Here is a 27,625-nt window from a genome sequence, read left to right as displayed (position 1 = left end):
CCCTGACCTGTCCATCTCTCCTAGGGAGGTGATTATGAACTAAGGCAACCTCTTGGTACTTCTCTTATTCATCACATTCCCTTATATACCATTCAACAGGCAAGGCAGTGGGCCCACAGTGTCTCCCACACTCCTGCTATTGCCTTGTAGTGATAACTACTTTAAGGTTTATTTAATTAGTGTCACAAGCTTACATTAACATTGTAATGAAGTTACTGTGAAAATCCCCTAGTCACCACTGTTCGGGTACACTGAGGGCGAATTTAGCATGGTCAGTGCACCTAACCAGCACGTCTATCAGACTGTGGGAGGAAACCAAAGCACCCAGAGGAAACCTATGCAGACACGGGGAGAACGTGCAGACGCTGCACAGACAGTGGCCCAAGCTGGGAGTTGATCCTGGGTCCCTGGCATTGTAAGGCAGCAGTGCTAACCACTGTGCCACCGTGCCACCTAGCAGACAGTCAAGAGTAACACTGGGGAGTTTCAGCATTTGCCTCTGATGGAATGGTCGAGATCAGCGATGGATTATATGGGTAGCTCTGCCCTACATTTACTGATTACAACTGGAAACATAGAGAGAAAGTGCCAGTCTGTCCCCACAGAAGCCAAACAAACCTCCCCTACCCCCCCACTCCCTTTCTCGGTGCTCAGTGTGTCACTGTTAAATGCTGCCAGGGTATATTTTCTCTAGTCAGAGTGGTGCACGCACTTGTTGAGGTTCCTGGGGTTGTGGAACAGGTAGAGTCCAGCTTGCTCATATCCAATGACCTGCAGAAAGTCGCGGAAATGGGGCTGCTTCCAGAGACTTGCCACCTCCTTCTCCGTCAGTTTAGGACACACCGGGGGAGGTGATTGACACTTTTCCAACTGCAACAGAATAAAGATTAGAGGTTAACAGAGAGAGAACATTAATCTGCTCATAGCTGTCCTCACTCACTCAGTCAACAAGAAGCAGCATCCTCACATTATTGGAATAAAACCACGCTGGTTCTAGGCGATCACACGCTGAGCAGATACCTGCAATACAGATGGGCAGCTCCTCACCCACTATCCATATCAACCCAGTACCATCATATCAGCTCATTTTAACATGAGCACAGGCCTCTGACACCCCCCCTGATAAACACCCGCAGAGCTGTACAGAAAGATGGGTGTGTGCAGGGTGATAATCATTCACACAGTGAGGAAATCTCTCTCTTAATTCTTCATCCACCTTGCATTAATACTAAAGCAGGACAATAAGGTGGGGAAGGATCTAGGGCCCAGTTGTCAGACCTGATCTACAATACGCTGTGCTATATGTGGCAATTCTGGACGATGTATAGGAACAGAAGGAGGCCATTCAGCCCCTCAAACCTGTTCTGCCATTTTGTTATATCTAGGCTGATCTCTATCCCATTTACCTCTGATCCATGCTCTTAGTTAGCAAAAATCTGTCACTTTTAGCCTTGTGAGCACCACTTGTCTCTCAGGCGCTCTAGTTTACGGGGGAAAGAGTTCAGGGGTCCACAATAATTAGAACAAAGAACAAAGAACAACACAGCACGGGAAACAGGCCCTTCGGCCCAACGAGCCCGCGCCGCCATCTTAACAATGTGTTTTTCCTCCTCCACCCTTGACCTAGTCTACGCTTATGGTACCCCCATTGGAAACCAGATTCAGGGGAGAATAATTTAGGGACATTTTGTTACACCAATCAGCCTAAGAGCACATCTTTGGGGTGTGGGAGGAAACCGGAGCACCCGGAGGAAACCCACGCAACCACAGGGAGAATGCGCAAACTCCCACAGACACCGGCCCAAATCCATGTGTCTGCACAGCTAACAGTGATAGTCACTGAGCTGTTGTGGTGCCCATCTGCTGGTCCAGTTTTAAGCATACACAAACGCGAAGTACTAGGCTACTCTCGAAACTTCCAAGAGCAGCCCACGGACGACCCACCGTGTGCATGCCCCTCGTTAGACAACAAGGTGGACAAATTAGTGTGAGAGATTGTTTTGTGATTTCTCCACTGACTGATCAAGCTCTAATCTTGTACCTTGTTCTACATTCCCCAATCAGAGGAAGCTATTTCACTGCATTTATGGCATTGAATTTTCAATACTTTAAATACTTTAAAACTAATACTTTTAAACAGTTTCACAAACATTTTAAATACTGCTCAAAGGCAACTTTACATTCATAATTTACTTGTTTAGGACACAAGAAATAGACTACATCGCCCATAGATTCTGCAATTGGAGCTGACCTTTGGTTTCGATTCCACTTTCCTGCTCCCCATAAGTCCCTTGATTCCCTGAGAGACTGGAAATGTGTCTATCCCAGCCTTAAACATATTCAACAATGGACCATCCACAACCCTCTGAGGTAGAAAACGCTAAAGGCTCACAGCCCTTTGAGTGAAATCATTTCTCCTCATCTCAGTCCTAAATGATTGTCACTTTAACCCTGAGATTGTGTTAGATTCCCTGTTGGCGGAAACAATCTGTGTCTACCTGTGTGAACCCCTTCAGAATATGTTTCAATGAGATTGTCTCTCATTCTTCTAAACTCCAGAGAACATGGATCCAGTTTACTCAGCCTCTCATCATCAGGCAGCCCCCTCACCCCAGGGAACAGTTTAATGAAGCTTTGATGTACTATCTCCAATGTAAATACATCTTTTCCTAAATGTGGAGACCAAAATTGAACACAATATTCCTGATGTGGTTTCACCAAAATCCTGTACAATTGTAGCAAGACTTGTTTACTCCTGTACTTCAATCCCCTGGCAATATAGGCCATCATGCCATTTGCCTTCCTAATTGATTATCCTAAATGAGAGAGCACAATCTTTATCTGTATTCAGTATTTTGTGATTGTGATCAAATAGTGACATTGCAATGTTTGAGAATAAATAACTTCCTTTATTCCAAACTCACTGAAGCTTGCTGCTGAGTTACTTATTTGGATACATATTCCAAAGGTAAGAAAAGGCAGACCTTTTTCCATATAAACATACTGATCACAAGCAGTAAGACAGCAAATGCATTCAGTCCATGACAGTAGATACATAAAACAAAATCCTGAGTAGTGTACACACTTTTCTGTTCACAAGTCTCGCTTCCTGTTCATCATTCAAGTTGTCAATATTTATCATTATAAGTTATGTTTATGTGCTCCATTCAGCTTTACTCTGGGTGGCACAGTGGTTAGCACTGCTGCCGCACAGCACCATGGACCTGGGTTTGATTCCCGACTTGGGTCACTGTGCAGAGTCTGCATGTTCCCCTTGTGTCTGCGTGGGTTTCCTCCCACAGTCCGAAAGATGTGCTGGTTAGACACATTGGCCATGCTAAGTTCTCACTCAGTGTATCCGAACAAGTGTTGGAATGTGGCAACTAGGGGATTTTCACAGTAACTTCACTGCAGTGTTAATTTAAGCTTACTTGTGGCATTAGTAAGTATGATCCTGGTCATGAATTGCAGCTATGGGCTCAATGTCTTACGCTGACCTCCCAACTCTCATGAAGTCCTGTGTTTAAAAAACTGATATTTATCAACTAACCATGGCCAATGCCAATAGAAACTTACTAATTAGAATTAAATAACAGCTGAGGCAGCTTAAATTGCTGAGTGTGTGAGTAGAAGTAACTCTGTGTAGCTCTGTATCTAAATCCAAATCATGGGTGATTTTAATCTACATTTACACTGGAAAAAATCAGGGCAAAGGCATGGAATGTGTTTCAGAAAGTTCCTTAGAACAACACATTGTAAAGTGAATATTTTTCTTCAGTGTTCATCAAGGAGAGGGGCCATGTTTTTGAGGATGAGAGTGTGATACAGGCTGATAGGATGGAAGAGGTAGATGTTCTGAGGGAAGATGTATTAGCAATTTTAAAAAAGCTGAGGGTGGATAAGTCCCCTGGGCCAGATGGGATACATCCTAGGATTCTTTGGGCAGCAAGAGAGGAGATTGCAGAGCCTTTGGCTTTGATCTTTGGATTCTCACTGTCCACAGGGATAGTGCCAGAGGACTGGAGAGTGGCGAATGTTGTTCCTCTGTTCAAGAAAGGAAATAGGAATGACCCTGGTAATTATAGGCCAGTCAGTCTTACTTTGGTGGTCAGTAAGTTAATGGAAAAGGTCCTGAGGGATAGGATTTATGACCATTTGGAAAGATGCAGCTTAATCTGGGATAGTTAGCACAGATTCATGAAGGATAAGTCTTGCCTCACAAATTTGATTAAATTCTTTGTGGAGGTAACCAAGTGTGTAGATGAAGGTAGGGCAGTTGATGTCATATACATGGATTTTAGTAAGGCATTTGATAAGGTTCCCCATGGTAGGCTCATGAAGAAAGTAAGGAGGTGTGGGATAGAGGGAAATTTGGCCGATTGGATAAGTAACTGGCTGTCTCAGAGAAGACAGAGGGTGGTGGTGGAAGGAAAATTTTCAGACTGGAGGCCAGTTACCAGCGGTGTACCACAGGGTTCAGTGCTGGGTCCTCTGCTATTTGTGATTTTTATCAATGACTTGGAGGAGGGCTGAAGGATGGATTAGTAAATTTGCTGATGACACCAAGATTGGTGGAGTAGTGGATGAGGTGGAGGGCTCTTGCAGGCTGCAAAGAGACATTGATAGGATGCAGAACTGGGCCGAAAAGTGGCAGATGGAGTTTAACCCTGATAAGTGCGAGGTGATTCATTTTGGTAGGACAAACTTGAATGTGGATTACAGGGTCAACAGCAGGGTTCTGAGGAATGTGGAGGAACAGAGAGATTTTGTGGTTTATATCCACAGATCTCTGAAGGTTGTCACTCAAGTGGATAGAGCCGTGAAGAAGGCTTATAGCGTGTTAGCGTTTATTAACGGGGGTTTGAGTTTAAGAGCAGTAGGGTTATGCTGCAACTATACAGGACCTTGGTGAGACCACATTTGTAATACTGTATGCAGTTCTGGTCACCTCACTATAAGAAGGATGTGGAAGCATTGGAGAGAGTGCAGAGGAGGTTTACCAGGATGCTGCCTGGTTTGGAGGGTAGGTCTTATGAGGAAAGGTTGAGGGAGCTGGGGCTTTTCTCTTTAGACCGGAGGAGGATGAGAGGCAACTTAATAGAGGTTTATAAGATGATGAAGGGGTTAGATAGAGTGGACATTCAGAGACTATTTCCTCAGGTGGATGTAGCTGTTACTAGGGGGCATAACTATAAGATTCATGCTGGGAGATATAGGAGGGATGTCCGAGGTAGGTTCTTTACTCAGAGAGTGGTTGGGGTGTGGAATACACTGCCTGATGTGATAGTGGAGTCGGACACTTTAGAAACTTTCAAGCAGTTATTGGACGGGCACACGGAGCACACTAGAATGATCAGGACTGAGCTGGCTTGATCTTGGGTTTGGATGTAGCTTGGCACACATCGAGGGCCGAAGGGCCTGTACTGTGCTGTAATGTTCTATATTCTAAGACCAATCAGAGAGCAGATTAGACCTGATATTGTGCAAAGAGATAAGATTAATCAGTTGTGAAGGCACCTCTAAGTAACAATGATCATAGCATGATTGAAATTTACATTCAGTTTGAGGGATAGAAAAGTTTAAGTTTATTTATTAATGTCAGAAGTAGGTTTGCATTAAGACTACAATGAAGCTTCTGTGAAAATCCCCTCGTCACCGCACTCCAGTGTCTGTTTGAGTATATTGGCCATGCTAAATTCTTCCTCAATGTACCTAACCAGCACATCTTTCGGACTGTGGAAGGAAACCAGAGTACGCAGAGCAAACCCACACAGACACGGGAAGAACATGCAGACTCCACACATACATTGACCCAAGGTGGGAAGTGAATCCAGGTCCTTGGTGCTGTGAGGCAGCAGTGTAGCCACTGTGTGGGTTCAAGATAATTTGGCATGAAAGCAGAGCTGGCTAAAGTGACATCACAGATGGGCCGAAATTCTCCCATCTCACTAGCTGTGGGAACCGTAGCGGGAAAATCCAGCAGACTATTTCCAGTCTTGGGGCATGCACAGCTAGAGAATCCTGTGTGAGGTTAAGGGATAGGTCATTGCAGTGGCAAACATTTAAGGGGATATTTCAGATACAAAGAGTAGATATATTCCAGTGAGAAAGAAGAACTCAAATGAAGAACCCATCGTGGTTAACTAGAAAAGTTAAGAATAGTAGCAAACTTAAAGGAAACATAACATAACTAATTGCACAAAGGCGGGTCAGGTCAGAAGATTGGTCAGAATATAAAGTAGAACAAACAATGTGGATCAATAAGTCATTAGACTATGAAAGAAAACTAGCTATAAAAATAAAGACAGATAGTAAGAGTTTCTTTTGATACTTAAATAAGAAATGAGTTAACAAGGTGAGAATTGGTCCAATAGAGAGAGTCTGGGGAATTAATCATGGAAAATAAGGAGATGGCAAGCGAACTGAATTTTGTATCAGACTTCACTATAGAGAACACAGGTAATGTCCCAGGAATAGCTGTAAATCAGGAAATGGGAGGGAGGGAGGAACTCAGGAAAGTTACAATTGAGTGTGTGATACGGTTGGGTCTGTGGGCTGATAAATCCCTGAGTCGGGATGGCATTCAGCCCAAGGTCTTGAAAGAAGCGACCAATGAGATAAAGAACAAAGAACAACACAGCACAGGAAACAGGCCCTTTGGCCCTACAAGCCCGCGCCACCCATTTTAACCCTCAGTCAGTGCCTTATTCCAATCCTCCTACCTACAACTTTTGTCTGTGCCTCTTGGACTCCACAATAAAGGGGTGCAAATTTAGAGAATTATATATGCACCAGATTAAGGGAGGTCTAATTTAGGGACAATTTATTAACACCAATCGGCCTAAAAGCACGTTTTTGGGGTGTGGGAGCAAACCGGAGCACCCAGAGAAAACCCACGCAAGCACGGGGAGAATGTGCAAACTCTCACAGACACCGACCCAAGTCGGAGATCCGACCTGGGTCCCTGTATCTGCACAGCAAACAGTGATAGTCACTGAGCTGTCGTGTTGCCCGAGATAGTTGATGCATTCGTTTTAATTTTCCAAAATTCCCTAGATTCAGGGAAAGTTCCATTAGATTGGAAGATAGCAAATGTTTATTTAAAATATTTATTCAGAAAGGGAGGAGACAGAAAGCAGGAAGCTACAGGCCAGGGAAAATGTTAGCAGCCATTATTAAAGATGTTATAGTTGGGCATTTAGAAAAAATCAAGGCAATCAGACAGAGTCAACATGATTTTGTGAATGGGAATTCATGTTTAACCAATTTATTGGAATTCTTCGAAGGAATCTTGTGCTGAGGAGGGGAACCAGTGGATGTACTTACACTTTCAGAAGGCATTTGATAAGGCGCCACATCAAACGTTTCTGCTGAAAATAAAAGCTCACGGTGGAGGGGGTAACTTTTAAACTTGGATGAAAGATTGGCAGCTAACAAGAAATAGAGAGTTGGCATAAATGAGTCTTTTCTGGTTGGCAGGATGTTATGAGTGGAGTGCCACATTGATCAGTGTTAGGATCTAAACTATTAACTATATTGTATCGATGACTTGGATGAAAGGACAAAAGGCATGGTTGCTGAATTTGCTGATGACACAAAGCTAGGTAGAAAAGTAAGTTATGAAGAAGGCATAAGGAGATTACAAAGAGACATAGATGGGTTTAGGGATTGGGTAAGGATCTGGCAAATGGAGTATAATGGCAGGGTAAATGTTGGAAGGATGTTTCCTTTTGTGGGAGAATCTAAAACATGGGGTCACTCTTTAAAAATAAGGGGTTGCACATTTAAGACAGATGAGAATTGTTTTCCCTGAGGATTGAGAGTTTTTTAGAAACTATAGAATCCTACAGTGCAGAAAGAGGCCATTCGGCCCATCAAGTCTGCACCAACCACAATCCCACCCGGGCCCAATTCCCATATCCCTACATATTTACCCACTAATCCCCCTAACCTATGCATCCCGGGACACTAAGGGCAATTTAGAATCAACCTGTTATTTAGAATCAACCAATTTAGAATCAACCTAACCTGCACATCTTTGGACTGTGGGAGGAAACTGGAGCACCTGGAGGAAACCCAGGCAGACACGAGGAGTATGTGCAAACTCCACACAGACAGTGACCCGAGCTGGTATTCAACTCCAGGTCCCTGGAGCTGTGAAGCAGCAGTGCTAACCACTGTGCCACCGTGCCACCCACCACTGTGCTACCGTGCCACCCACCACTGTGCTACCGTGCCACCCTATGAGTTTGGAACTCCTATCCTCAAAAGGCAGTGGAAGCAGAGTTTTTGAATATTTTAAAGATAGAGTTTTTAGATTCTTGATCGACAAGGGGATGAAAGGTTATTGGGGGTAAACAGAAATGTGGGGTTGGGGTTACGATCAGATCAGCAATGATCTTAGTGAATAGCAGAGCAGGCTTGAGGGACTGAGTGGCCTCCTCCTGCTCCTAATTCATATGCTTGTACGTGTAGTGCTTCGAAAGCACAAACAAACCTAGGTATTGCTCAATGAAAACAGGCTAATCTGCCCCCTCCTATCCATGGAGTTACACAATACAACATTAATGTGTCTGTTGACTAACCATTGCATTGAATATCTATCAAAGGACTAGTTTTACCAGACTTTTCTTTTAGAACTAAGGGGCTTTCTGGGCCATTTCAGAGAGCAGCTAAGAGACAATCAGATTGCTTTAGATCTAGAATTACATTTAGATCAGAGCGAGTGGGAACAGTAGGTTCCCTTCCCTATAGGACATTAGTGAATCAGATGGATTTTTATGATAACCCAGTAGTTGTGTGGTTACTGTTACTGAGATGAGTTATTTATGCATTTAAGTAACTGAATTTAAATTCCCCAGTTACCTGGTGGGATTTGAGTTCTGTCTCTGATTCACTAATCTAGGACTCTAGGTGAGTACTTTTATGCCCAGTGAAGGTATATCAAATTCATAGCCTTTAAAACATAAACTGTACTCAGTGTGGAATCTTCTGGAACTGGCTTTACTTTTTAAAATGGACAATGCTCGGCTGCAAGAAATTGCTGCCAAGAGTCACTTGACTGTAGATCCAGAAACTACTGTCTGGAAAGAACATATTCCAAAAAAAACAGGTCTGCAACAGGCTGTTCTGCAAACAAGACAGTGACTGTCTCAAACCCTTGATGGATAAATGGAGGTACTTGGTCTCCCTGTTGTAGAATAAACAGTGTTATCTGTTTTACCTGGCAACAAGAGACCTGTTTGTCCTGAGGATATCGGGCCCAGGCAAAATTCTATTGAAAGTGCCAGCTTACACACCCGAACACACACAAAGGACAACCAGCTTTACTGTGTGCAGACTCAGACTCTCAGACTTACTGACTTAGAGATTTCCCACTGACGCCACTCCATGCCTCCATGAAACCCACGGGAGGGGGTGAGCTGCCAACAGGACTGGAGAATCCTGCTGGTGTGAATGGCTGGAGAATTCCCACCATTAACTCTGTATCTCTCCAAGTTAATATTGCATAATGTGCCGTGTATTATTGTCTAGCATTCTAGTTCAGTGCAGAGAGGATACTGACATAATAAAACCACACTGAGCTGTTTCCCCCTCCTTGCTTTATCTTCAGGTACTGAGAATCAAGTGGCATGAGCCCACTTTGGGCAGAGTAATCTACCACCAACTACCTATCACCATTCCCTCGTGGACCTTTAGCAAAGAGCAGGGTGGATGAGTGTGTCAGCTTCAATGTGCGGGGAACTGTCAGTGAAACAAGGGATGAGATGGTACGTACCAAATTGATCAGCTGTTCCAGTCTGTCACAGCTCAGTGGCAGAATCCAGATCAAGGCATTCACACACTGCGAGCAGGCACTGAGATCTGAAAGCGACACATATGCACAGTCAGACAGAAAGCCCATTGCCTCATTTACTTCCATCATTTCAGAATAGTGACCATGCTGTTTGAACAGGCTAGCTGCACCGGCAGGACCTTGGTTAATGAAGTGAAACACGGTACCTCCAACAGTGTAGCACTCCCTTGGTAATGCACTCGTCTGTCTGTCTGAGTTACCTGCCATGTTCAGGACTGGGATTTAGCACTTACAACCAGCGGCAAGTGAGTAACTTCCTCTCTCCTCCCCACTCTCCATCATTCTCCCTTGTATTCATCCGAAATCTGTTCACTGATAATATTTTCCAGTTCTGATAAAGTTCTTTGACCTGAACCTTTGGTGTTTCTTTCCCTCTCTCGAAGATGTAGGCTCGTGTAGGCATGTAGTACCACCTGATTGCCCAATGCCCTGTGCCAGTTTAAACAGAAAGTGGTGATGTGACGACAGGACCATCACCGCGACTCTCATCTAGCCTTCAATCAACCATAAGACATAGGAGCAAAATAAGGCCATTCAGTCCATCGAGTCTGCTCCGCCATTCAATGAGATCATGACTGATGTACTATGATAATCTTCAACTCCACTTTTCCGCCTTATCCCCATAACCCTTTATTCCCTCATAGATTAAAAATCTATCTACCCCAGTCTTGAACTTACCTGATGGTGCAGATCCAGCCTCTACAGCCCTCCATGGTAAAGAATTCACTACCCTCTGAGTGAAGAAATTTCTCCTCATCGCTGTCTTAAACCCTTTATTCTGAGATTATGCTGTGCTCCTAAACTCTCCCACAAGGAAAACAATCTCTCAACATCTAAGCTATCACCTCCCCTGAGAATCCCGTATGTCTCAATAAGGTCACCTCTCATTCTTCGAAATTTCAAAGAGTACAGCCCCACCTACTCAAGCGTTCCTCGTAAGGAAATCACTCCACAGCCAGGATCATTCCAGCTATATCAGCTTTCTAGGTAACACCGATATGGCACTGACATTTCAGCATCAACTATTGTCTTTCTTTCCCCTCCTGAGCCAACAGTTGCAGAGAACAATTATTCTACCAAATTGCAATGCCAGAGATCAAGCATCTCAGCAGCTTGGAAATGAAGCTGGGATCTTGTGTCTGTGATAGAAAATCATGAGCTTGATAGGCTGAATGGCTGCGCCTGTGCCTTAACAACTAAGGTAGCCTGAAGGGTAGTTTCACCCTGGCTTTCTTTGATGCAATTCACCTGAAATTAGTGTAATTAGCGTGAGAGTGAACTGGTAAATGTGCTGAAGGGACAGATCAATAGAGTTTCAGTGCATACAGTCAAGGGGATATTTCTAGAATATACAGAATAGACACATTTCAATGAGAAAGAGAAATTTCAATGGGAGGGCCTGTCATGCCTCGCTAAATACAAAAGTTAACTTAAAAAAAAGCACATACTGTGCAAAGACAAGTGGCAGGTCAGAGATTGTAAAGAATATAAAGAACATCAAAGAATGACAAAAAGATTGATGGTGGGGGGACTGAAACGCAAGAGAAAGCTAGCTAGTCATATAACGATGCGTAGTAAGAGTTTCTATCGATATTTAAAGAAAAGAGTTGACAAAGTGAGCACTGATCCAATAGAAAGTGTGTCTGGGGAATGGATCATGGAAAGCAGGGCTAGGTAGGTGAAGTCTTTCTATTGGACTTCATTATACAGGAAACAAGTAACATCTCAGAAATAGCTGTAAATCAGGAAATGGAAGGGAAGGAGGAACTCAGGAAAACTACTATCACCAGGGAAGTACTGAGCAAACTGGTGGATCTGCAGGCTGACAATTCCTCGGGTCCCGATGGGCTTCACTCTAAGATCATAACAGAAATGGCTGGTGGGATAGTTGATGCACTGGTTTTGACTTTCCAAGATTCCCTAGAATCGAGGAAGGCTTCACTGTATTGGAAGATAGCAAACCCCTTTATTCAAAAATAGAGGGAGACAGAAAGGAGGAAACTACAGGCCAATTAGCCTATCGTCTGTTGTAGGGAAAATGTTAGCGACCATTATTAAAGATGTTATTACAGGGCAATTGGAAAAATTGAAGGCAATCAGGCAGAGTCAGCGTGGTTTTGTGAAAGGGAAATCATGTTTAATGAATTTATTGGAGTTCTATGAAGGAGTGCTGTAGGTAAAGGGGAGCCTGTAAGTGTAGAGTGGTTAGATTTCTAGAAGGCATTTGATATAGTTGATATAGATATCAAAGGTTATTGTGGAAAATTAAAAGGTAAGATAGAAAATGGAGTTGGCATAAATGGGTCTTTTTCTGGTTGGCAAGAGTGGAGTGCCACAGGGATCAGTGCTGAGACCTCAATTGTTCCAATTTATATAAATGACTAGAACAAAGGGACTGAAATTCTGGTTGCTAAATTTGCTGATGACATGAAGATAGAATCATAGGATTCCTACAGTGCAGAAGGAGGCCATTCAGCCCATCAAACCTATTCCGATGACAATTCCACCCAGGCTCTATCCCTGTAACCCCCACATATTTACCCAGCTACTCCCCCTGACACTAAAGGGCAATTTAGCATGGCCAATCAACCTAATCTGCATATCTTTGGACTGTGGGAGGAAACCAGAGCACCCGGAAGAAACCCATAGGGGGAATGTACAGACTCCACACTGACAGAGGCTGGAAATGAACCTAGGTTCCTGGTGCTGAGAGGCATCAGTGTTAACCACTGTGTCACCATGCTGCCCCTGTAAGAAAAATAGGTAGGAAATTGTAAAGGAGATGTAAGGAGGCTAACATTAATAGATTAAACGAGTTGGCAAATATCTGACAAATAGATTATTTTGTGGGCAAATATGAAATTGCAAATTCTGGCAGAAAGGATAAAAAAATGTATTATCTAAATGGTGAGAGATTGCTCTGAGGTGCAGAGGGATCTGGGTGTCCTAGTGTATGAATCACAGAAGGCTAGTATACAGGTACAGCAAGTAATTAGGAAAGCTAATAGAATGTCATTGTTTATTGTGACGGGAATGGATTACAAAAGTTAGGGAGCTTAGATTTCAATTGTCCAGGGCATTGGTGAGACCATTTCTGGGCTATTGTGTACAGTATTGGTCTCCTTATTTAAGAAAAAATTAGAAGCATTTCAGAGAAGCTTTACTGGACTAATACCAGGAATGGGTGGATTATCTTATGAGGAAAGGTTGGAAATGTTAGGTTTGTACTTGCTCAGAGTTCAGAGAGTAAGAGTATGAGGTTACCTCTGGCTGGGGAAACGAGAATTGCGAGTAGAAATTTGCAGCATTAGGGGTCAGCCATTTAGGACTCAGAAGAGGAGAAATTTCTTCACTCAAAGGATTGTGAATCTTTGGAATTCTCTATCCCAGAGAGGAATGGATATTCAGTTACTGACTGTGTACAGATTAGGGATTGATAAAGTTTTGGACAGTGGGGAGATGAAGGGATGTAGGGGTAGGATAGGAAGAAGGTTCAGCGTTATCATATTGAAAGGCAGGGCAGCCTCAAGGGGCTGAATGGCCTACTTACTCCTTTTCTTGTATGTTTATGTTCAAAAATATTTCTCAGTTGTGTGAAAGTCATTTCAATGATTAGAAATTGATCCTGGCAGGTGGTGGATTGACACTGTAATTCTTGACTTATCACTGTTACCATTTAAAACTCTGCTCATGGCAGACAATGACTTTGGTAATATATAAATATCTATCAATAGAAACTTGGGGAAAAAGACTTTCTAAAAACGGTGCAATACTGGGTACATTGTACACTCAGACTGCTGACAGAATGAGGGCATTGGGAGTGTCAGAGGGTAAAGTAAGGGTACTGGAGGGTTGAGGGTATTATAAAGATATTTGGATTAGCTATGGGTAACACACAGACAAATCAATCAGGCTGAGTTTTCAGTACACAATCTCTAACACTGACCAAGGAGAGCAGCCACAGCTTGCTGTGCAATGCCGAGTAACCTGTCCGGGTTCCAGTGTGGGAAGATGACAGCCACTGGGTGGGAGATGGGGGGTGCAGAATGGTTTGAAACATCACCCATTGCCGCTTGCTGACATGACAGTGGGACAGTCCTGTCTCCCACTGTGGATGGATGAGTTGACAGAGATTGGAATTGAAATCCCAGCAAGTTTAGCATGGAGGATACTCCTGGGATGCTGATTATATTTGCAGTCAAATTCACTGTGACGTTGTCTGTAGAGAAACAGAAAGATTATCAATAAAAGGAGATGCCAGTCAGATCAACCATTTTATGCATTCCAATCCAACCTAGAGACTTCCCCCAAGGCCACTCACTCTCTGCCTCTCACTGATTACTGATTGCCGATTACCACTGCAGGCTCGCCCACTGTCAGCAATCACTGCTTCTTAGTTGACACAATTCACCTTTTAATTGTATTCCCCTGACAAGGATTGAGATTTGATGGGTTATTTCTCACTGGTTTCCATCAGTGCTGAATTATGGCTAATGTGTCAGGACGTGTGCTACATATTACACCTGTCCAGCCAGTGTTGCTGCCTCTTAAAGATTAAAGATAAAGAGGCATTCTAACTGGGGAGCTTATTGCAATTAAGGGATTCAATGGAAAACTTCAGGAACCCACTCTTTGTGATGGGCCCAAAACATAGTCAGCAGGGGTCAGATGTAACTGTACAGAGTTACTGTTTATTCAGCAGGGTAAGGATTTACTCACCTTGTAACTTTACAGAATTACTGTTTATTCAGCAGGGTAAGGGTTACTCATTCTGTAAATGTACAGAGTTACTGTGTATTCAGCAGTTTTATGATTTACTCACTGCAATGTACAGGGTTCCTGCTCGTTCAGCAGGGTAAGGATTTGCTGTACACAGCAATTGGGCAAGATTCCCCCAAAGTGGGAATAAGTGCCCATGCCAGTGTAAAATGTGTATTTGCTGCTGGTTGCATCTGTAAGCTGGGATTCACTCACATAAAAGATGTAAATCTGCCAGCCAGCCCAGCTCTTGTGAGATCAGGCTGCTATTTTTAAAGGGTTCCCAATCTCTGCACTCAGACAGGCCCCCCTCTCCCCCGAAATATCAAATAGGTCCCTCCTCTCCAGTGACTAGAGGAACATCACAAACCTTTAGCAAAGAGGGGCACCCTCCCCCTCCTCCTCTATAACCCAAGTAACAGGTCAGCTACCCCCAAACCATGCAAAAGCAGGAAGGCAAACCACCCTTCCCTCTCCCCAGGCTCAGGACCCCCTCTCAGCCCTGCCTCCCCCCACCAGATCTACAGCCCTACTCCCCCTCAGGTGCCGCCTCACAGCCTCCCTCCCCCTCAGACCCCCACACAGCCTCCCTCCCCCTCAGATCCCACCTCACACCCTCCCTCCCCCTCAGACCCTGCCTCACACCCTCCCCCTCAGACTCCCACACACCCTCCCTCCCCCTCAGACCCCGCCTCACACCCTCCCTCCCCCTCAGACCCCAACACACAGACCTCTCTCCCTATTCCTCGGACCTCCCACCCTGCCCACTTATGCTTCCCTCTCCCTCTGACCTTCCACTCAGCCTCTTTCCCCCCTCAGATCCCTACTGAGACCAGGCATGCTGATTTCAGACAGGCCTGTGATCAACCTCCACATTCCTGCCTGTCAGTAGTAAACACTTGGAAATCAGAGGCCAAAATTGCACACACTTCTCCATGTGTGGTCTCACCAAGACCCCCTGTCCAGCTGTAGTTAGACATCCCTGTTCCTTTTCTCAAATCCTCTTGTAATGACGGCCAACACACCGTTTGCCTTTCTAACTGCTTGCCTGTGTACTTGCTTTCAGTGACTGGCGTACAAGGACATTCATGTCCCTTTGTACTGCATCATTTCCCACTCTATCACCATTTAAATAATATTCTGCCATTCTGTTTCTCCATTCAAAGTGGATGCTTCATATTTATCTACATTATACTTTACCCGTCATGTATCTATCCAGTGACTCAACTTGTCTAAATTGTCTTGAAGCCTCCATACGTCCCCTTCACCACTCACATTCCCAGCGGGTCCTTCCAGTATGTTTACCTGTGTTAGTGGGATGGAGCCGCTTGATTGCCTCTGTCATCAGCAGATGGAGCAGTTTGAGTACTGATGACATGGAGCCTTGATTCACAATGAGTTCCCCAAGACTTCTCTGCATCTGCAGCAGCAGAGTTTCCTGATCTGTAACTGAAGAGATTGCATAGTAGCTGGGACAGTGGAACTCCAATTCCTCTCAAACCCTGTTAAAGTGAACATTAGCAGACTAACACAAGGTAACTTTACACACTCACTCTGCAGGCAGTGAGTGTTCTGTTGGGACAGCAATGTTGGAACAAGCCTCTTTGAGCTTCACTCGGATTCTCAGCTATGACAGGTTCATCCTGACACCAGAAATCATTCCCAGTTCATTCTGTCCAATTTCCAGCAACTCCTTTACGGTAAGTCCAATAGGAAAGCTTGGAGTAGGGTGCCTCACTGATCAGTGGAGTCCTGACCCACACATACACCAGAGTCCAGGTGTGAATTGCTGTGTGGGGGTAGTGTTTCTGGTCACTAACTGCAGTGCAGGCTAAACCACTGTGAGGGTCAATAACTTCCAAACAGGAAACAGCCCACTGCCTGTGCAGATCAGTAACATTTAGACTTATAGTTACCACATTTCAATGGATGGATATTGGTGACAATGTGCTGTCTGGGGGAAGGTGCACAAAGTCCCTCACCACCAAGGGGAGTGGATGCTCTGATTTGTCTGTGAATAACCAGCCAATTCCATACGTCTATATTTGTACAACAATGGTCACAGCATGAGGCAGCTGCTTAATAAAAACAGACCTGCAATCGCTCGATGCCTGATGAGGAAGGAGAATATATTTAGAAATCCCAGCTGCAGCAGTAAACATGCACCGGGCAGTAACTTCTTATTCTTAATGGGGAAATGATATCGTGTGGAACTGAGAGGGTACACAAGTTAAATTCTGAGTCTGTGTGTACTGCGTATGTACGGTTATATTGTGCGCGTGTACAGGTGGGATGTACTTTCCCAATAGCCCTGTACATGAATCTCCTTCCTTCCCTCTTTCCCCATAACCTTACCAATGTTTCCTTTTCAAATATTTATCCAATTCCTTTTTGAAATGTATTATTGAATCTGTTCACATTGCCCTTTCAGATAGAACATTCTTTAACACCATTCTCTGTGTAAAATGAAGTGTTTCTAAAGCTCGCCTCTGATCTCTTCTGCCTGTGTCCTCTGCTTCTCCATCCACTCCCACAGGAAACAGTTCTCCTTCATTTACTATACCATAACTCTTGATCAGATCTATCAGCCTCTTGCCCAAGTGTAGAGTGAGTGTGCTGTTACCTGGCGAGGTATACGGTGTAGGATTCAGCCAGTCCTGTTTTCTGCTCTCAGCCAGTTCCTCCTCAGCGTTCTCCATCCTCTGGTGCAACATGTCATGTTTCAAATCCAGCAAATTGACAAACATGTCCAATCCAAGTAGCACAAAGTTACACCAGTACTTGCTGCATCTGCGGAGATACAGAGTTCGAATCAGAAGCACCCAGTGGGGGGTGGGCCATTTCAGCCACTATGGCATTGATATTACTGAACTGATCATCGAGAGAACATGAAGTGAAACTGTGTCCTGACACTGTAAGAATTCAGTTATAAATGTCTAGGGATGAAAATCTGATAACAGTCAATAGTTGTAAAAACAAGCTAGATTACTAATGTGTTCTAGGTATGGAACCTGCCTTCTCAGCTGATCTGGCCTCTATATGACTCTGCTGTCTATATCCTAATGTGCACCAAATCCTGACCACCCACCAGTTTGTGTACATGATCCTCCGTGACTTCATCCCTCCCTATTTCTGCAACTTCCTCCAATCCTAAAGTTCTACAGGATCTTTGTGTTCAACTAATTTTGGCCTCGGGCGCACTTGCCAGTTTAATGGCTGCAATGATGGCCGTGCCTTCAGCTGGAACAGTGACAAGCTCTGGAATTCCCTCCTAAACTTCTCCCTTTCCCCACCTCCCCCCGCCCCCTCATCACCTGCCTCTACCTCCCCTCCACCTCACCTGCCTCTACCTCACCCCCAGCTCCCCTCCCCCTGTCACTTCTCCGATTTAAAGATACTGTTTAAAACAGATTTCTTTGATCAAGCTTTGGGCATCTGGTCTCAGATCTCTTTATGTAGTTTAGTGTCAAACGTTGTTTGATTACACTCTCGTGAAGCACCCTAGGGTATATATGACAACAAGGGTGCTACATAAATGTAAGTTGTTGCTGTGGCTCTCACATGGTTAATTCCTAACTGTTCTGCAATACTCTGGAAAAGAAGTTAATTGTGAGATGCCTCTTCCATCCTTTCAGGATGAGGTGGGATGCTTGGTAAATGCTGCTCTTCCCTCTGACACTGATGCCCATATTCCAGGAGTGATAACCAACAAAAGCTAACATTTCAGCTCACTCCTGACCAAGGCTTCACACGTGAAATGTGATCTTGTCTCCTACCATAATCCCCTAATAAGTTTCACTTTCACCAGAATGGGTACAGAGTGGAAAATAGGAACTAGCCATCGAGACCCAAGGTTCCTCTTTGGTATTGGCGTGTCACTGAGTAATGGCCATGATGTGGAGATGCCGGCGTTGGATTGGGGTGGGCACAGTAAGAAGTCTCACAACACCAGGTTAAAGTCCAGTAGGCTTATTTGGTAGCACAGGCTTTCAGAGTGTCACTCCTTCTTCAGGTGAGTGAGGAGTTGTGTTCACAAACAGGGCATTCATTAGACACAAACTCAGTTTACAAGATAATGGTTGGAATGCGACACTTGCATTCCGAGAGTGTGCGAGTGTGAAAGGGGATCTCTGATACTAGAGCTGTGACCAGCCTTACACCTCACGCTGGGGCTAACTGAAACTGAATGCAATGGTGTGGCTTTCAGGTCAGTGACGTGAAGCACCAATCTTTTACCTGGTGTCATTCTGCATTTGGTACTTTGCATATTCCATTGCGCCAGTGATGTAGGAGCCATTCCACAGAGCGATGTAAAAGTGGTGATAGAAGGTGAGCGAGGCCTGTATTGGAACGGGTTTAATCTGTATCAGCACGGAAGAAGCTCCTGTTGAAAGATGAGAGACTGGTTTAATATTTAGGAGCTGAACGTTCGTGTCCACACTGACTGATGGGTTTATCACAGGATGTGATGATAATAAGCACTGGCTAGTAAGCACTGGGCATCAATAGGACTGGCAGCTTGTCGAAGCTTCTGTCAGGTAGAAGCTGTCACCATTCTGCATATTTACTTTCCTGAAGAATTGTTCTGAATTAAACTGCCCTCGTTTGCCAAAAGAAGTGATAACGGGGTGAGTGGTGTTATGGTTCAGGTTAGAAACTACAAAGTTTGAGGCTCGCCTGCACCATACGTTTCACACCTTGAATTTGGCTAAGACAAGTATATGTTTCACGTCAGGTGTGATTCAGAAGAAATTCTACAGCAGCCTTGTGGCTGGACCTAACTCCCAACACATCCTGCCTAAGAGGACACCACTCCCTGGGATGATTACCCAGTCTGAGTCCCATTGGTTCCCCATGGCAGGTGAATCTTACTCTGCTGTGTTGCCCTTAAAGGGACAATCACTACATTCCCCTCCCATCCTTTTACTCCTTTGTACAATCTTCAATAACTAAGTTTCTCTGCCCTGAATTCGAACTGAACCATGTACATGAGTTTGACAATTATTAATCGAGTCTTTGAGGAGTTTTGGTTCCTGCAGAGTGGTATAATTCTGTATTGGAGTTGTTTCCACAGGATTGACATTAACAGGGACTGCAATAACAGGTAGCTCCTCTGCTACAGGCAGTTCATCGCTATTTGCTTCAAGACAAACACCAGTTATAACAGATCAATCAGGTACTCCAGTACTTACAGATTCAAAAACATTTCTCTGATATGGGGATGTCATTAGGCTAATTCCCCTTCTCACTGTCTTTTCCATAAAACTTTAACAAGGCTATCTCTGGGAGCAGATTGTATCAGATATGCATGCAATAGATTAAGTAAAAAGTCTGACAACACCAGGTTTTAGTCCAACCTATTTATTTGATAATATACTCACTAGCTTTCGGGGTTACCCCCTTCGTCAGGTGAATGGAGAGTTCTGGCCTCAGACAGAGCATATAAAGCACAGACAGTTTAGAGATTACTGATTAAAATGCGAATCCTTACACCTAACCTGCTGTTCAAGACCTGAAGTGGCTGATAATGTGAGTGGAAGGAGCACTGATCACAGTTTAAAGAGATGTGTATTGTCTCCAGACAGTACAGTAAGTGAGGTTTTGCAAACCCAGGCAAGTCATGGGGGTTACAGATAGTGCGACATGATTTGCTCAGATGAGGAGGATCGTGACAGACACCTCCAGACCCTGAAAGATGCCCTCATAAGAACAGGATATGGTGCTCGACTCATAGATCGGCAGTTCCGATGCGCCACAGCGAAAAACCGCACCGATCTCCACAGAAGGCAAACACAGGACACAGTGGACAGAGTACCCTTCGTCGTCCAGTACTTCCCCGGAGCGGAGAAGCTACGACATCTTCTCCGGAGTCTTCAACATATCATTGATGAAGACGAACATCTCGCCAGGGCTATCCCCACACCCCCACTTCTTGCTTTCAGACAACCACACAACCTCAAACAGACCATTGTTCGCAGCAAACTACCCAGCCTTCAGGAGAACAGTGACCACAATACCACACAACCCTGTCACAGCAACCTCTGCAAGACATGCCAGATCATCGACATGGATACCATCATCACACGTGAGAATACCATCCACCAGGTACATGGTAAATACTCTTGCAACTCGGCCAACATTGTCTACCTGATACGTTGCAAGAAAGGATGTCCCGAAGCATGGTACATTGGGGAGACCATGCAGACGCTACGACAATGGATGAATGAACATCGCTCGACAGTCACCAGGCAAGACTGTTCCCTTCCTGTTGGCGAACACTTCAGTGGTCACGGGCATTCAGCCTCTGACCTTCGGGTAAGCGTTCTCCAAGGCGGCCTTCACGACACACGACAGCGCAGAGTCGCTGAACAGAGACTGATAGCCAAGTTCCGCACACATGAGGACGGTCTCAACAGGGATCTTGGGTTCATGTCGCACTATCTGTAACCCCCATGACTTGCCTGGGTTTGCAAAACCTCACTTACTGTACTGTCTGGAGACAATACACATCTCTTTAAACTGTGATCAGTGCTCCTTCCACTCACATTATCAGCCACTTCAGGTCTTGAACAGCAGGTTAGGTGTAAGGATTCGCATTTTAATCAGTAATCTCTAAACTGTCTGTGCTTTATATGCTCTGTCTGAGGCCAGAACTCTCCATTCACCTGACAAAGGGGGTAACCCCGAAAGCTAGTGAGTATATTATCAAATAAATAGGTTGGACTAAAACCTGGTGTTGTCAGACTTTTTACTGTGTTTACGCCAGTCCAACGCCGGCATACCCACATCATGCAATAGATTAACACAAAGCTATACAAAGCAGAAACTCACACAATTAATTCGTAGTGTGTGCCGGGTAGCAATTGGCAATGAGAATTAAATCAAAAGCAGAATGGAAGTGGACCAAGTAACAGAGCGCTCCCAGTTCCTGCAGAACTGTAACCTGGAAAACAGACAATGGGACTGTCCCCCAGTGAGGGTCAGTGTGCGTGGGGCTGCTCCCCAGTGAGGGTCAGTGTGCGTGGGGCTGCTCCCCAGTGAGGGTCAGTGTGCGTGGGGCTGTCCCCCAGTGAGGGTCAGTGTGCGTGGTGCTGCTCCCCAGTGAGGGTCAATGCATGACGAATATGGTATTAGCGCTCCTCATTTGTATTCCTGGAAGTCCCAGTACACTGGGGATACTAATTGCAGAATGGGATTATTAACACTATTCTGATCTTCCTGTCGCTTGCCATTTCAGTTCACCATTTAGCCCTCATGCTCATATTCCTGTACACAGCTTGTGGCAATGTTCCAGTGAAGCCCAACACAAACTGGAGGAACAGTATGTCATTTTCTGATTATATACTTTATAGCCTTGTGAACTCTGTATTGATTTCAACACTTCAGACCATGAACTCTCTCCTCCATTTCGTGTATTTTTCCTATATTGCTGTATTGATCTCATGTTTTGCTTTCTGACAGTGCTGACCTTTATTCTGTGATTAACACCTACTCCGAAGTATCGCTTTGTTCCTTTACTTCCACCATTCCCACTCTCTTTGCCTCTTGTTCCAATGCAGCAATGTACTTAATCTCCCCTGCCTTCTAACCTATCCCTGACCTTCCTTTTTATTCCACATGACATCCCAACAGCATGAAACCCATCCCGTTTCTACCCCTCCTCAGCTCCTCAGAAGAGCAATATTGGACTCGAGACGTTAACTCTGTTTCTCTTTCTGCTGTTGCTGAGCTTTCCAGTTTCTGTTTTGATTTCTGATCACAAGTATCTAGACCTTTTATTCGAACCTTTTAATGCAGTATACCTCCTGTTGGGATTCGACATCACTTTTTGAAGTTATTCAAATAGCTCGCAGTATATTGTAATTCCATCCAAGCAGAGCCCTGACGGACGCGCCAGCCCATTATCTGCTTCTCCTCTGAGGCAGATAGGAAACCAACCACCCAAAAACGCAAAGTCCTCTTCCAAGCAGCATTACACCTTCTCATTGATTCAGATTGGTGCAGAGATTCTGGAAATATGGATTACTTTTTCATTGAGAACCTCCTCTTGACGAGTGAACCGTAGATGACAAAATTAATCATCATAATGCCCCAGATCAGCCTTTGGCTGGTGAGGAATTGACTCTTTGAGCACTCGGATGTCAAAGTTAAGACTAAAGGTCATGGTAGCACTGATCCCCACACTCCCTTATGTTTCAGAGACCTGTGATGACCTACAGAAGGCACCTAAAAGCACTGACAAAGTACCACCTCCAATGCCTTTGCAAAATCCCCTAAATCTGGTGCCTGGAAGGGCAGTGCAACAGCAGTGCCCTCTTCCAAATCAACCATGCCCAGCTTTGAGATGCCAGTTACAAAACTCTTGGGTGGCAGATTGTTTTTGAACTGGTACTAGATTCCCAGGAGGCGCAGTGGAGGGCATACCCCTTCTACAACAATGGGGATGAAGTAGAAATGGGGAGTTTCAAGCTTCTAGGGTCCAGATCGCCAACAACCTATCCTGGTCCAATGCTACAGTTAAGAAAGCCCACCAATGCCTCTACTTTCTCAGAAGATTAAGGAAATTTTAGTCTGCTATGACTCTCACCAGCTTTTTCAGGTGCACCATAGAAAGCATTCTTTCTGGTTATATCACAGCTTGGTATGGTCTCCTGCTCTGTCCAGGACCGTAAGAAACTACAAAGGGTTGTGAATGTAGCCCAGTCCATCACTCAAACCAGTCTCCCAATCATTGACTCTGTCTACACTTCCCGCTGCCTCAGAAAAGCAGCCAGCATTATTAAAGACCCCTCGCACCTCAACTCTCTTCCAACTTCTTCTGCCTGGAAAATGTTAAAAAGGTCTGAGGACATTTACCATCCGACTCAAGAACAGTTTCTTCCCTGCCGCCACCAGGCTTTTGAATGGACCTATCTTGCATTAAATTGATCTTTCGCTACACCCCTAGCTTTGACTATAACACTGCATTCTGCACCCTCTCCTTTCCTTCTCTATGAATGGTATGTTTTGTCTGTATAGTTTTCACTGTATTCTAAAGAAGTAACAATAATAAATCAAATCAAAGCAACTGTACAAAGTACTCACCAGGTGAGTGCCAGGCAATGAAGAGTTAATTAAATTTGCTATAGGTTATTGAATTTGAGAGCTATGTAATCAGTGTTGTTTGTCTCCGCTCACTCGGGCCTTGGACTTGCTTTCATTGGTTACTGACAGTGGCCTTCATCTAAATGTTTGCTGTGATTGGCTGGAAAGCCGGTTATCTCTCTAATCTGGCTGAGGGGCATGATGTTTATCTGGTACTTGGCACTGATAGGCACAGGGCCTTTGAGTCACAGCTACAGCGTGGCACCTATGTTACGGGATAGCTCACATTGAGACCGGCAGCAATGTCCCAATGACAAGGGGGCAGTCTGCAAAGGAGTGATGCACTGTTAGTCCCGGAGGGTGGACTGCAAGGTAGCGACCAAGGGCAGCTACTTGGCGTCACAGGCAAGTCTTGGGACTCTTGCTGAACTTGAGAGTGTGGGCTGGCTGCAGGAAGGGGCTGCCGATGTAATAGAGGGCGGTAGGCTCCCCCTACACTCCGAGGCCCCAAGTCAAGAGGCTGGCAGGAGAGGGGCTGAGCCAGCAGCTTTTACCCAGCAGCTGAACCGTCAGGAAAAAAGCAAAAGTTGATGCCAATGTCACAGAGAGTCAACGGAAGAGAGAGTTTGACAATAATGTGGTGACCGTTCTCTCTCCTGAACAAGCAGCAACGTACACATGATGGAGACTCTGTTAACCTTTCACGAGGAGAATGAATGTAATGAGGAAGGACAGGAGAACAGAACGCTCAAGGAATTAACTGGTGCAAATGCGACTGAGAGACAATCGCTGAATTCAGAGCAACTAAACCTTACGGTGGAGCAGAAAATCAGGGAAAAGCTCCCTATACCCAGCCAAAGCCCTGAGAATGTGCCCCAGGCCATCATGGCCTGTACCAGCATTGATGCTGAGGAGACTACCTTCCCAGGGAAGAAGCAATGCCAGTGTATCTGTGAGAGTGAGGTGGGCAGTGATGATGTCAGTCAGAGAGACGTGCAAAAGGCTTTCCAAATGCTGCAGATTGCCTCTGAAGCTTCAATAGCTCTGACAGATCTTCCTACAGTCCCTCAGCACAAACCACCTGACCAGGAGGAGCCACCAGCTGAGACATCATCAGAATCCAACCGGGCAAAAAGTGACTATTCCCCTCAGCTCCGTCCCTCTGCTAACGGGACAGCAAGGCTGGGAAAGTGTGGAGACAGCTCCGGGGAAGTCCTGCTGGGCCTCGGCGATCCACCACTGCTGTCTGCTGGAGGGAATGGTTGGACACAGCACGCAGGGGTCAACTCCAAGGTTCCTTTGGCTCAGGAAATAGGCCTTGCAGGTGACAGCTGCCAGGCTGAGGCAATAGGAGGTGAACTTGGACAAGAGAAAGTTGAGTGCAGACGGCCTGTGGTGGGTAACAATGTAGCTGGCACAGCTCAGCATGTCAGAGGTGGTGAGGAGCAGGAATGCCCTGTCTGTATTGAACTGTATGACTCTGGTGCTCACAAGCAGGCCTCGCTGAACTGTAACCACAGTGTCTGTGACAGCTGCATTAAAAGCATTATGGAGAAAGCAGAAGTAAACTGCAGCAGCCAGATCTGCTGCCCCATCTGTCGCCAGCGGACCCCCATGCCCGAGTGGGAGATCCGCCAGCTTCAGGAAGAGATGACATTTTTAAATCAAGCAGTGACTAGCAGACGGAGTGTGATGCCCATTCCCCCAGCCCCACGAAGATGGCCATGCAGGATGCTGGTGCAGGCATTCCGGCAGCGTCTCCAGACCACCCGGAACTGTGGCTATTTGCCGTGCCTGCGTTACCCACTGTGGCTGGTAAATGCACTGGCACAGTGTGACCAGACATCACCATGCTGCTATTTCTGCTTCATCCTCCTCCTGTATGGACTGGAACTACTGTGCCTATCTCTCATCTTCACCCCTCTGATCATCCTCATCTTACTCTTCACATTGCTGGACAGACAGTGAGCTCCTGGGAATGTGTGCCACACAACCTGCTCCTCCCTACTTAATGTTTTGGTATTAAGGTAGTGCTGCAGTGATCTCCAATCACTGCAAATCAATGCTGGGATAAGAGCAAAATACTGCGGGTGCTGGAATCTGACACAAACACAAAATGCTGGAAAATCTCAGCAGGTTTGACAGCATCTGTGGAGAGAGAATAGAGAAAACGTTTCAAATCTGGATGACCTTTTGTCAGAACTAAGAGCAAAGAAAAATCAGAAAATATTTATGAAATGCTGGAGCTGGGTTAGACTGCTGATGGAATATGGGGAGAACGAGGAAGAATTGACTCAGTTTAGAGATGGAGAAGAGGTGACTAGATTCAATGTTGAATGGAGGAGGGGCATTGGAATGAGAGAGGACTAGGTAAGAGTGGGTTTAACTGGGGTTGAAGTGGGTAGGAGCTGATGGGACTGGAGTGGGTAGAGTAGGATGGGTGGTGGCACAGTGGTTAGCATTGCTGCCTCACAGTGCCAGGGACCCGGGTTCAATTCCCAGCTTGTGCGAGTCTGCGTGTTCTCTCTGTGTCTGTGTGGATTTCCTCCGGGTGCTCTGGTTTCCTCCCACAGTCTGAATGAGGTGCTGGTTAGGTGCATTAGTCATGCTAAACTCTCCCTCAGTGTATCTGAACAGGCAGTGGAGTGTGATGACTAGGGGATTTTCACAGTAACTTCATTGCAGTGTTAATGTAAGCCTACTTGGGACAAAAATAAAACTAAAGAAGCTGATGGGTTTGGTGTGGGTAGGGATGGGGTGGGTGGGACCTGGTTGGAGTGGGAGTCGAGTGGGTTGGAGCTGGTTGGAGTGGGAATTGGGTGGGAGCTGGCTGGAGTGGGTGGGAGGGGGCTGGAATGGGTGGGAGGGGGTTGGAGTGGGTGGGAGGGGGTTGGAGTGGGTGGGAGCTGATTGGAGTGGGAATTGGGTGGGAGCTGGCTGGAGAGGGTGGGAGGGGGTTGGAGTGGGTGGGAGCTGGTTGGAGTGGGTGGGAGGGGGCTGGAGTGGGTGGGAGCTGGTTGGAGTGGGTGGGAGGGGGCTGGAGTGGGTGGGAGCTGATTGGAGTGGGTGGGAGGGGGCTGGAGTGGGTGGGAGGGGGTTGGAGTGGGTGGGAGCTGATTGGAGTGGGGTTGTGTTAGTAATGTATAGCAAAGGAAGATGAACTCATCGTTTTGGAACAGAACAAATAAACATTTTAAATACCATATTTCTTTTCAATTTTTTTTTTATTGCTGCCAAAATGAAGTTTAACAGTTAATCGGAGCCTTCAGCAAATATAGTAGGTCTTAGGTCCAGCTGGATTAGAAATTGGAGCAAAAATAGATATGGAAGAGATTGTTATTACTGCATGGTGGAGGAACCTGCAAGGTTGACAAACAGGGTGGAATAAGTTGGGTTTCTGTTTAGACTGTATGCTGTTGAGGGAGGAACTGATTGAGATGATTCTTGAAATAAGGAGAAGCCAATTAGGGTGGGAAATAATTGCTTATTGGGAGTATTGTACTGTGTGCAGTTTTGGGCGCCGCACCTGCGCAAGGATATTTTGGCCCTGGAGGGAGTGCAGAGGAGGTTTACTAGGCTGATACCGGAGTTGAGGGGGTTGAGCTATGAGGAGAGGCTGAATAAACTAGGCTTGTACTCGTTAGAGTTTAGAAGAATGAGGGGAGATCTCATTGAGACGTATAAGATGATGAATGGGATGGATAGGATAGAGGTGGAGAGACTCTTCCCGCTCAGAAAGGACAGTAGGACTAGGGGGCACAGCCTCAAGATAAAGGGGAGGCGGTTTAGAACGGAGTTGAGGAGGAACTTCTTCACTCAAAGGGTGGTGAATCTCTGGAATTCTCTGCCCGTTGAAGTGGTGGAGGCTGCCTCGCTAAATATTTTTAAGAAGCGGGTTGATGGGTTCTTGATAAGAGAGGGGATTAA

At 45.4% G+C, this 27,625-nt stretch overlaps 1 protein-coding gene across 1 annotated transcript in view; it reads right to left on the bottom strand.

Annotated features, from left to right (window-relative positions):
• LOC145358127 (uncharacterized) overlaps positions 1–22,021 on the bottom strand; it is a 37,282-nt gene extending 15,261 nt beyond the window's left edge. Inside the window, exons 1-7 of the mRNA XM_080211805.1 lie at positions 22,003–22,021; positions 18,851–18,998; positions 17,238–17,404; positions 15,920–16,063; positions 13,803–14,075; positions 9,779–9,864; positions 713–870 (exon numbers count right to left, since the gene is read on the bottom strand). Coding sequence (XP_080067931.1) covers positions 713–870; positions 9,779–9,864; positions 13,803–14,075; positions 15,920–16,063; positions 17,238–17,404; positions 18,851–18,998; positions 22,003–22,021 — 995 coding nt within the window. The remainder of the gene's footprint in view (positions 1–712; positions 871–9,778; positions 9,865–13,802; positions 14,076–15,919; positions 16,064–17,237; positions 17,405–18,850; positions 18,999–22,002) is intronic.
• Positions 22,022–27,625: the final 5,604 nt, after the last annotated feature.

This window comes from Carcharhinus amblyrhynchos, chromosome 25, assembly GCF_965287045.1.
Source record: "Carcharhinus amblyrhynchos chromosome 25, sCarAmb.v2.hapA, whole genome shotgun sequence".
NCBI classification, from domain to species: Eukaryota; Metazoa; Chordata; class Chondrichthyes; order Carcharhiniformes; family Carcharhinidae; genus Carcharhinus; species Carcharhinus amblyrhynchos.
The sequence above is the reverse complement of the archived record's forward strand: the minus strand, read 5'-3'. Positions and strand labels throughout refer to the sequence as shown.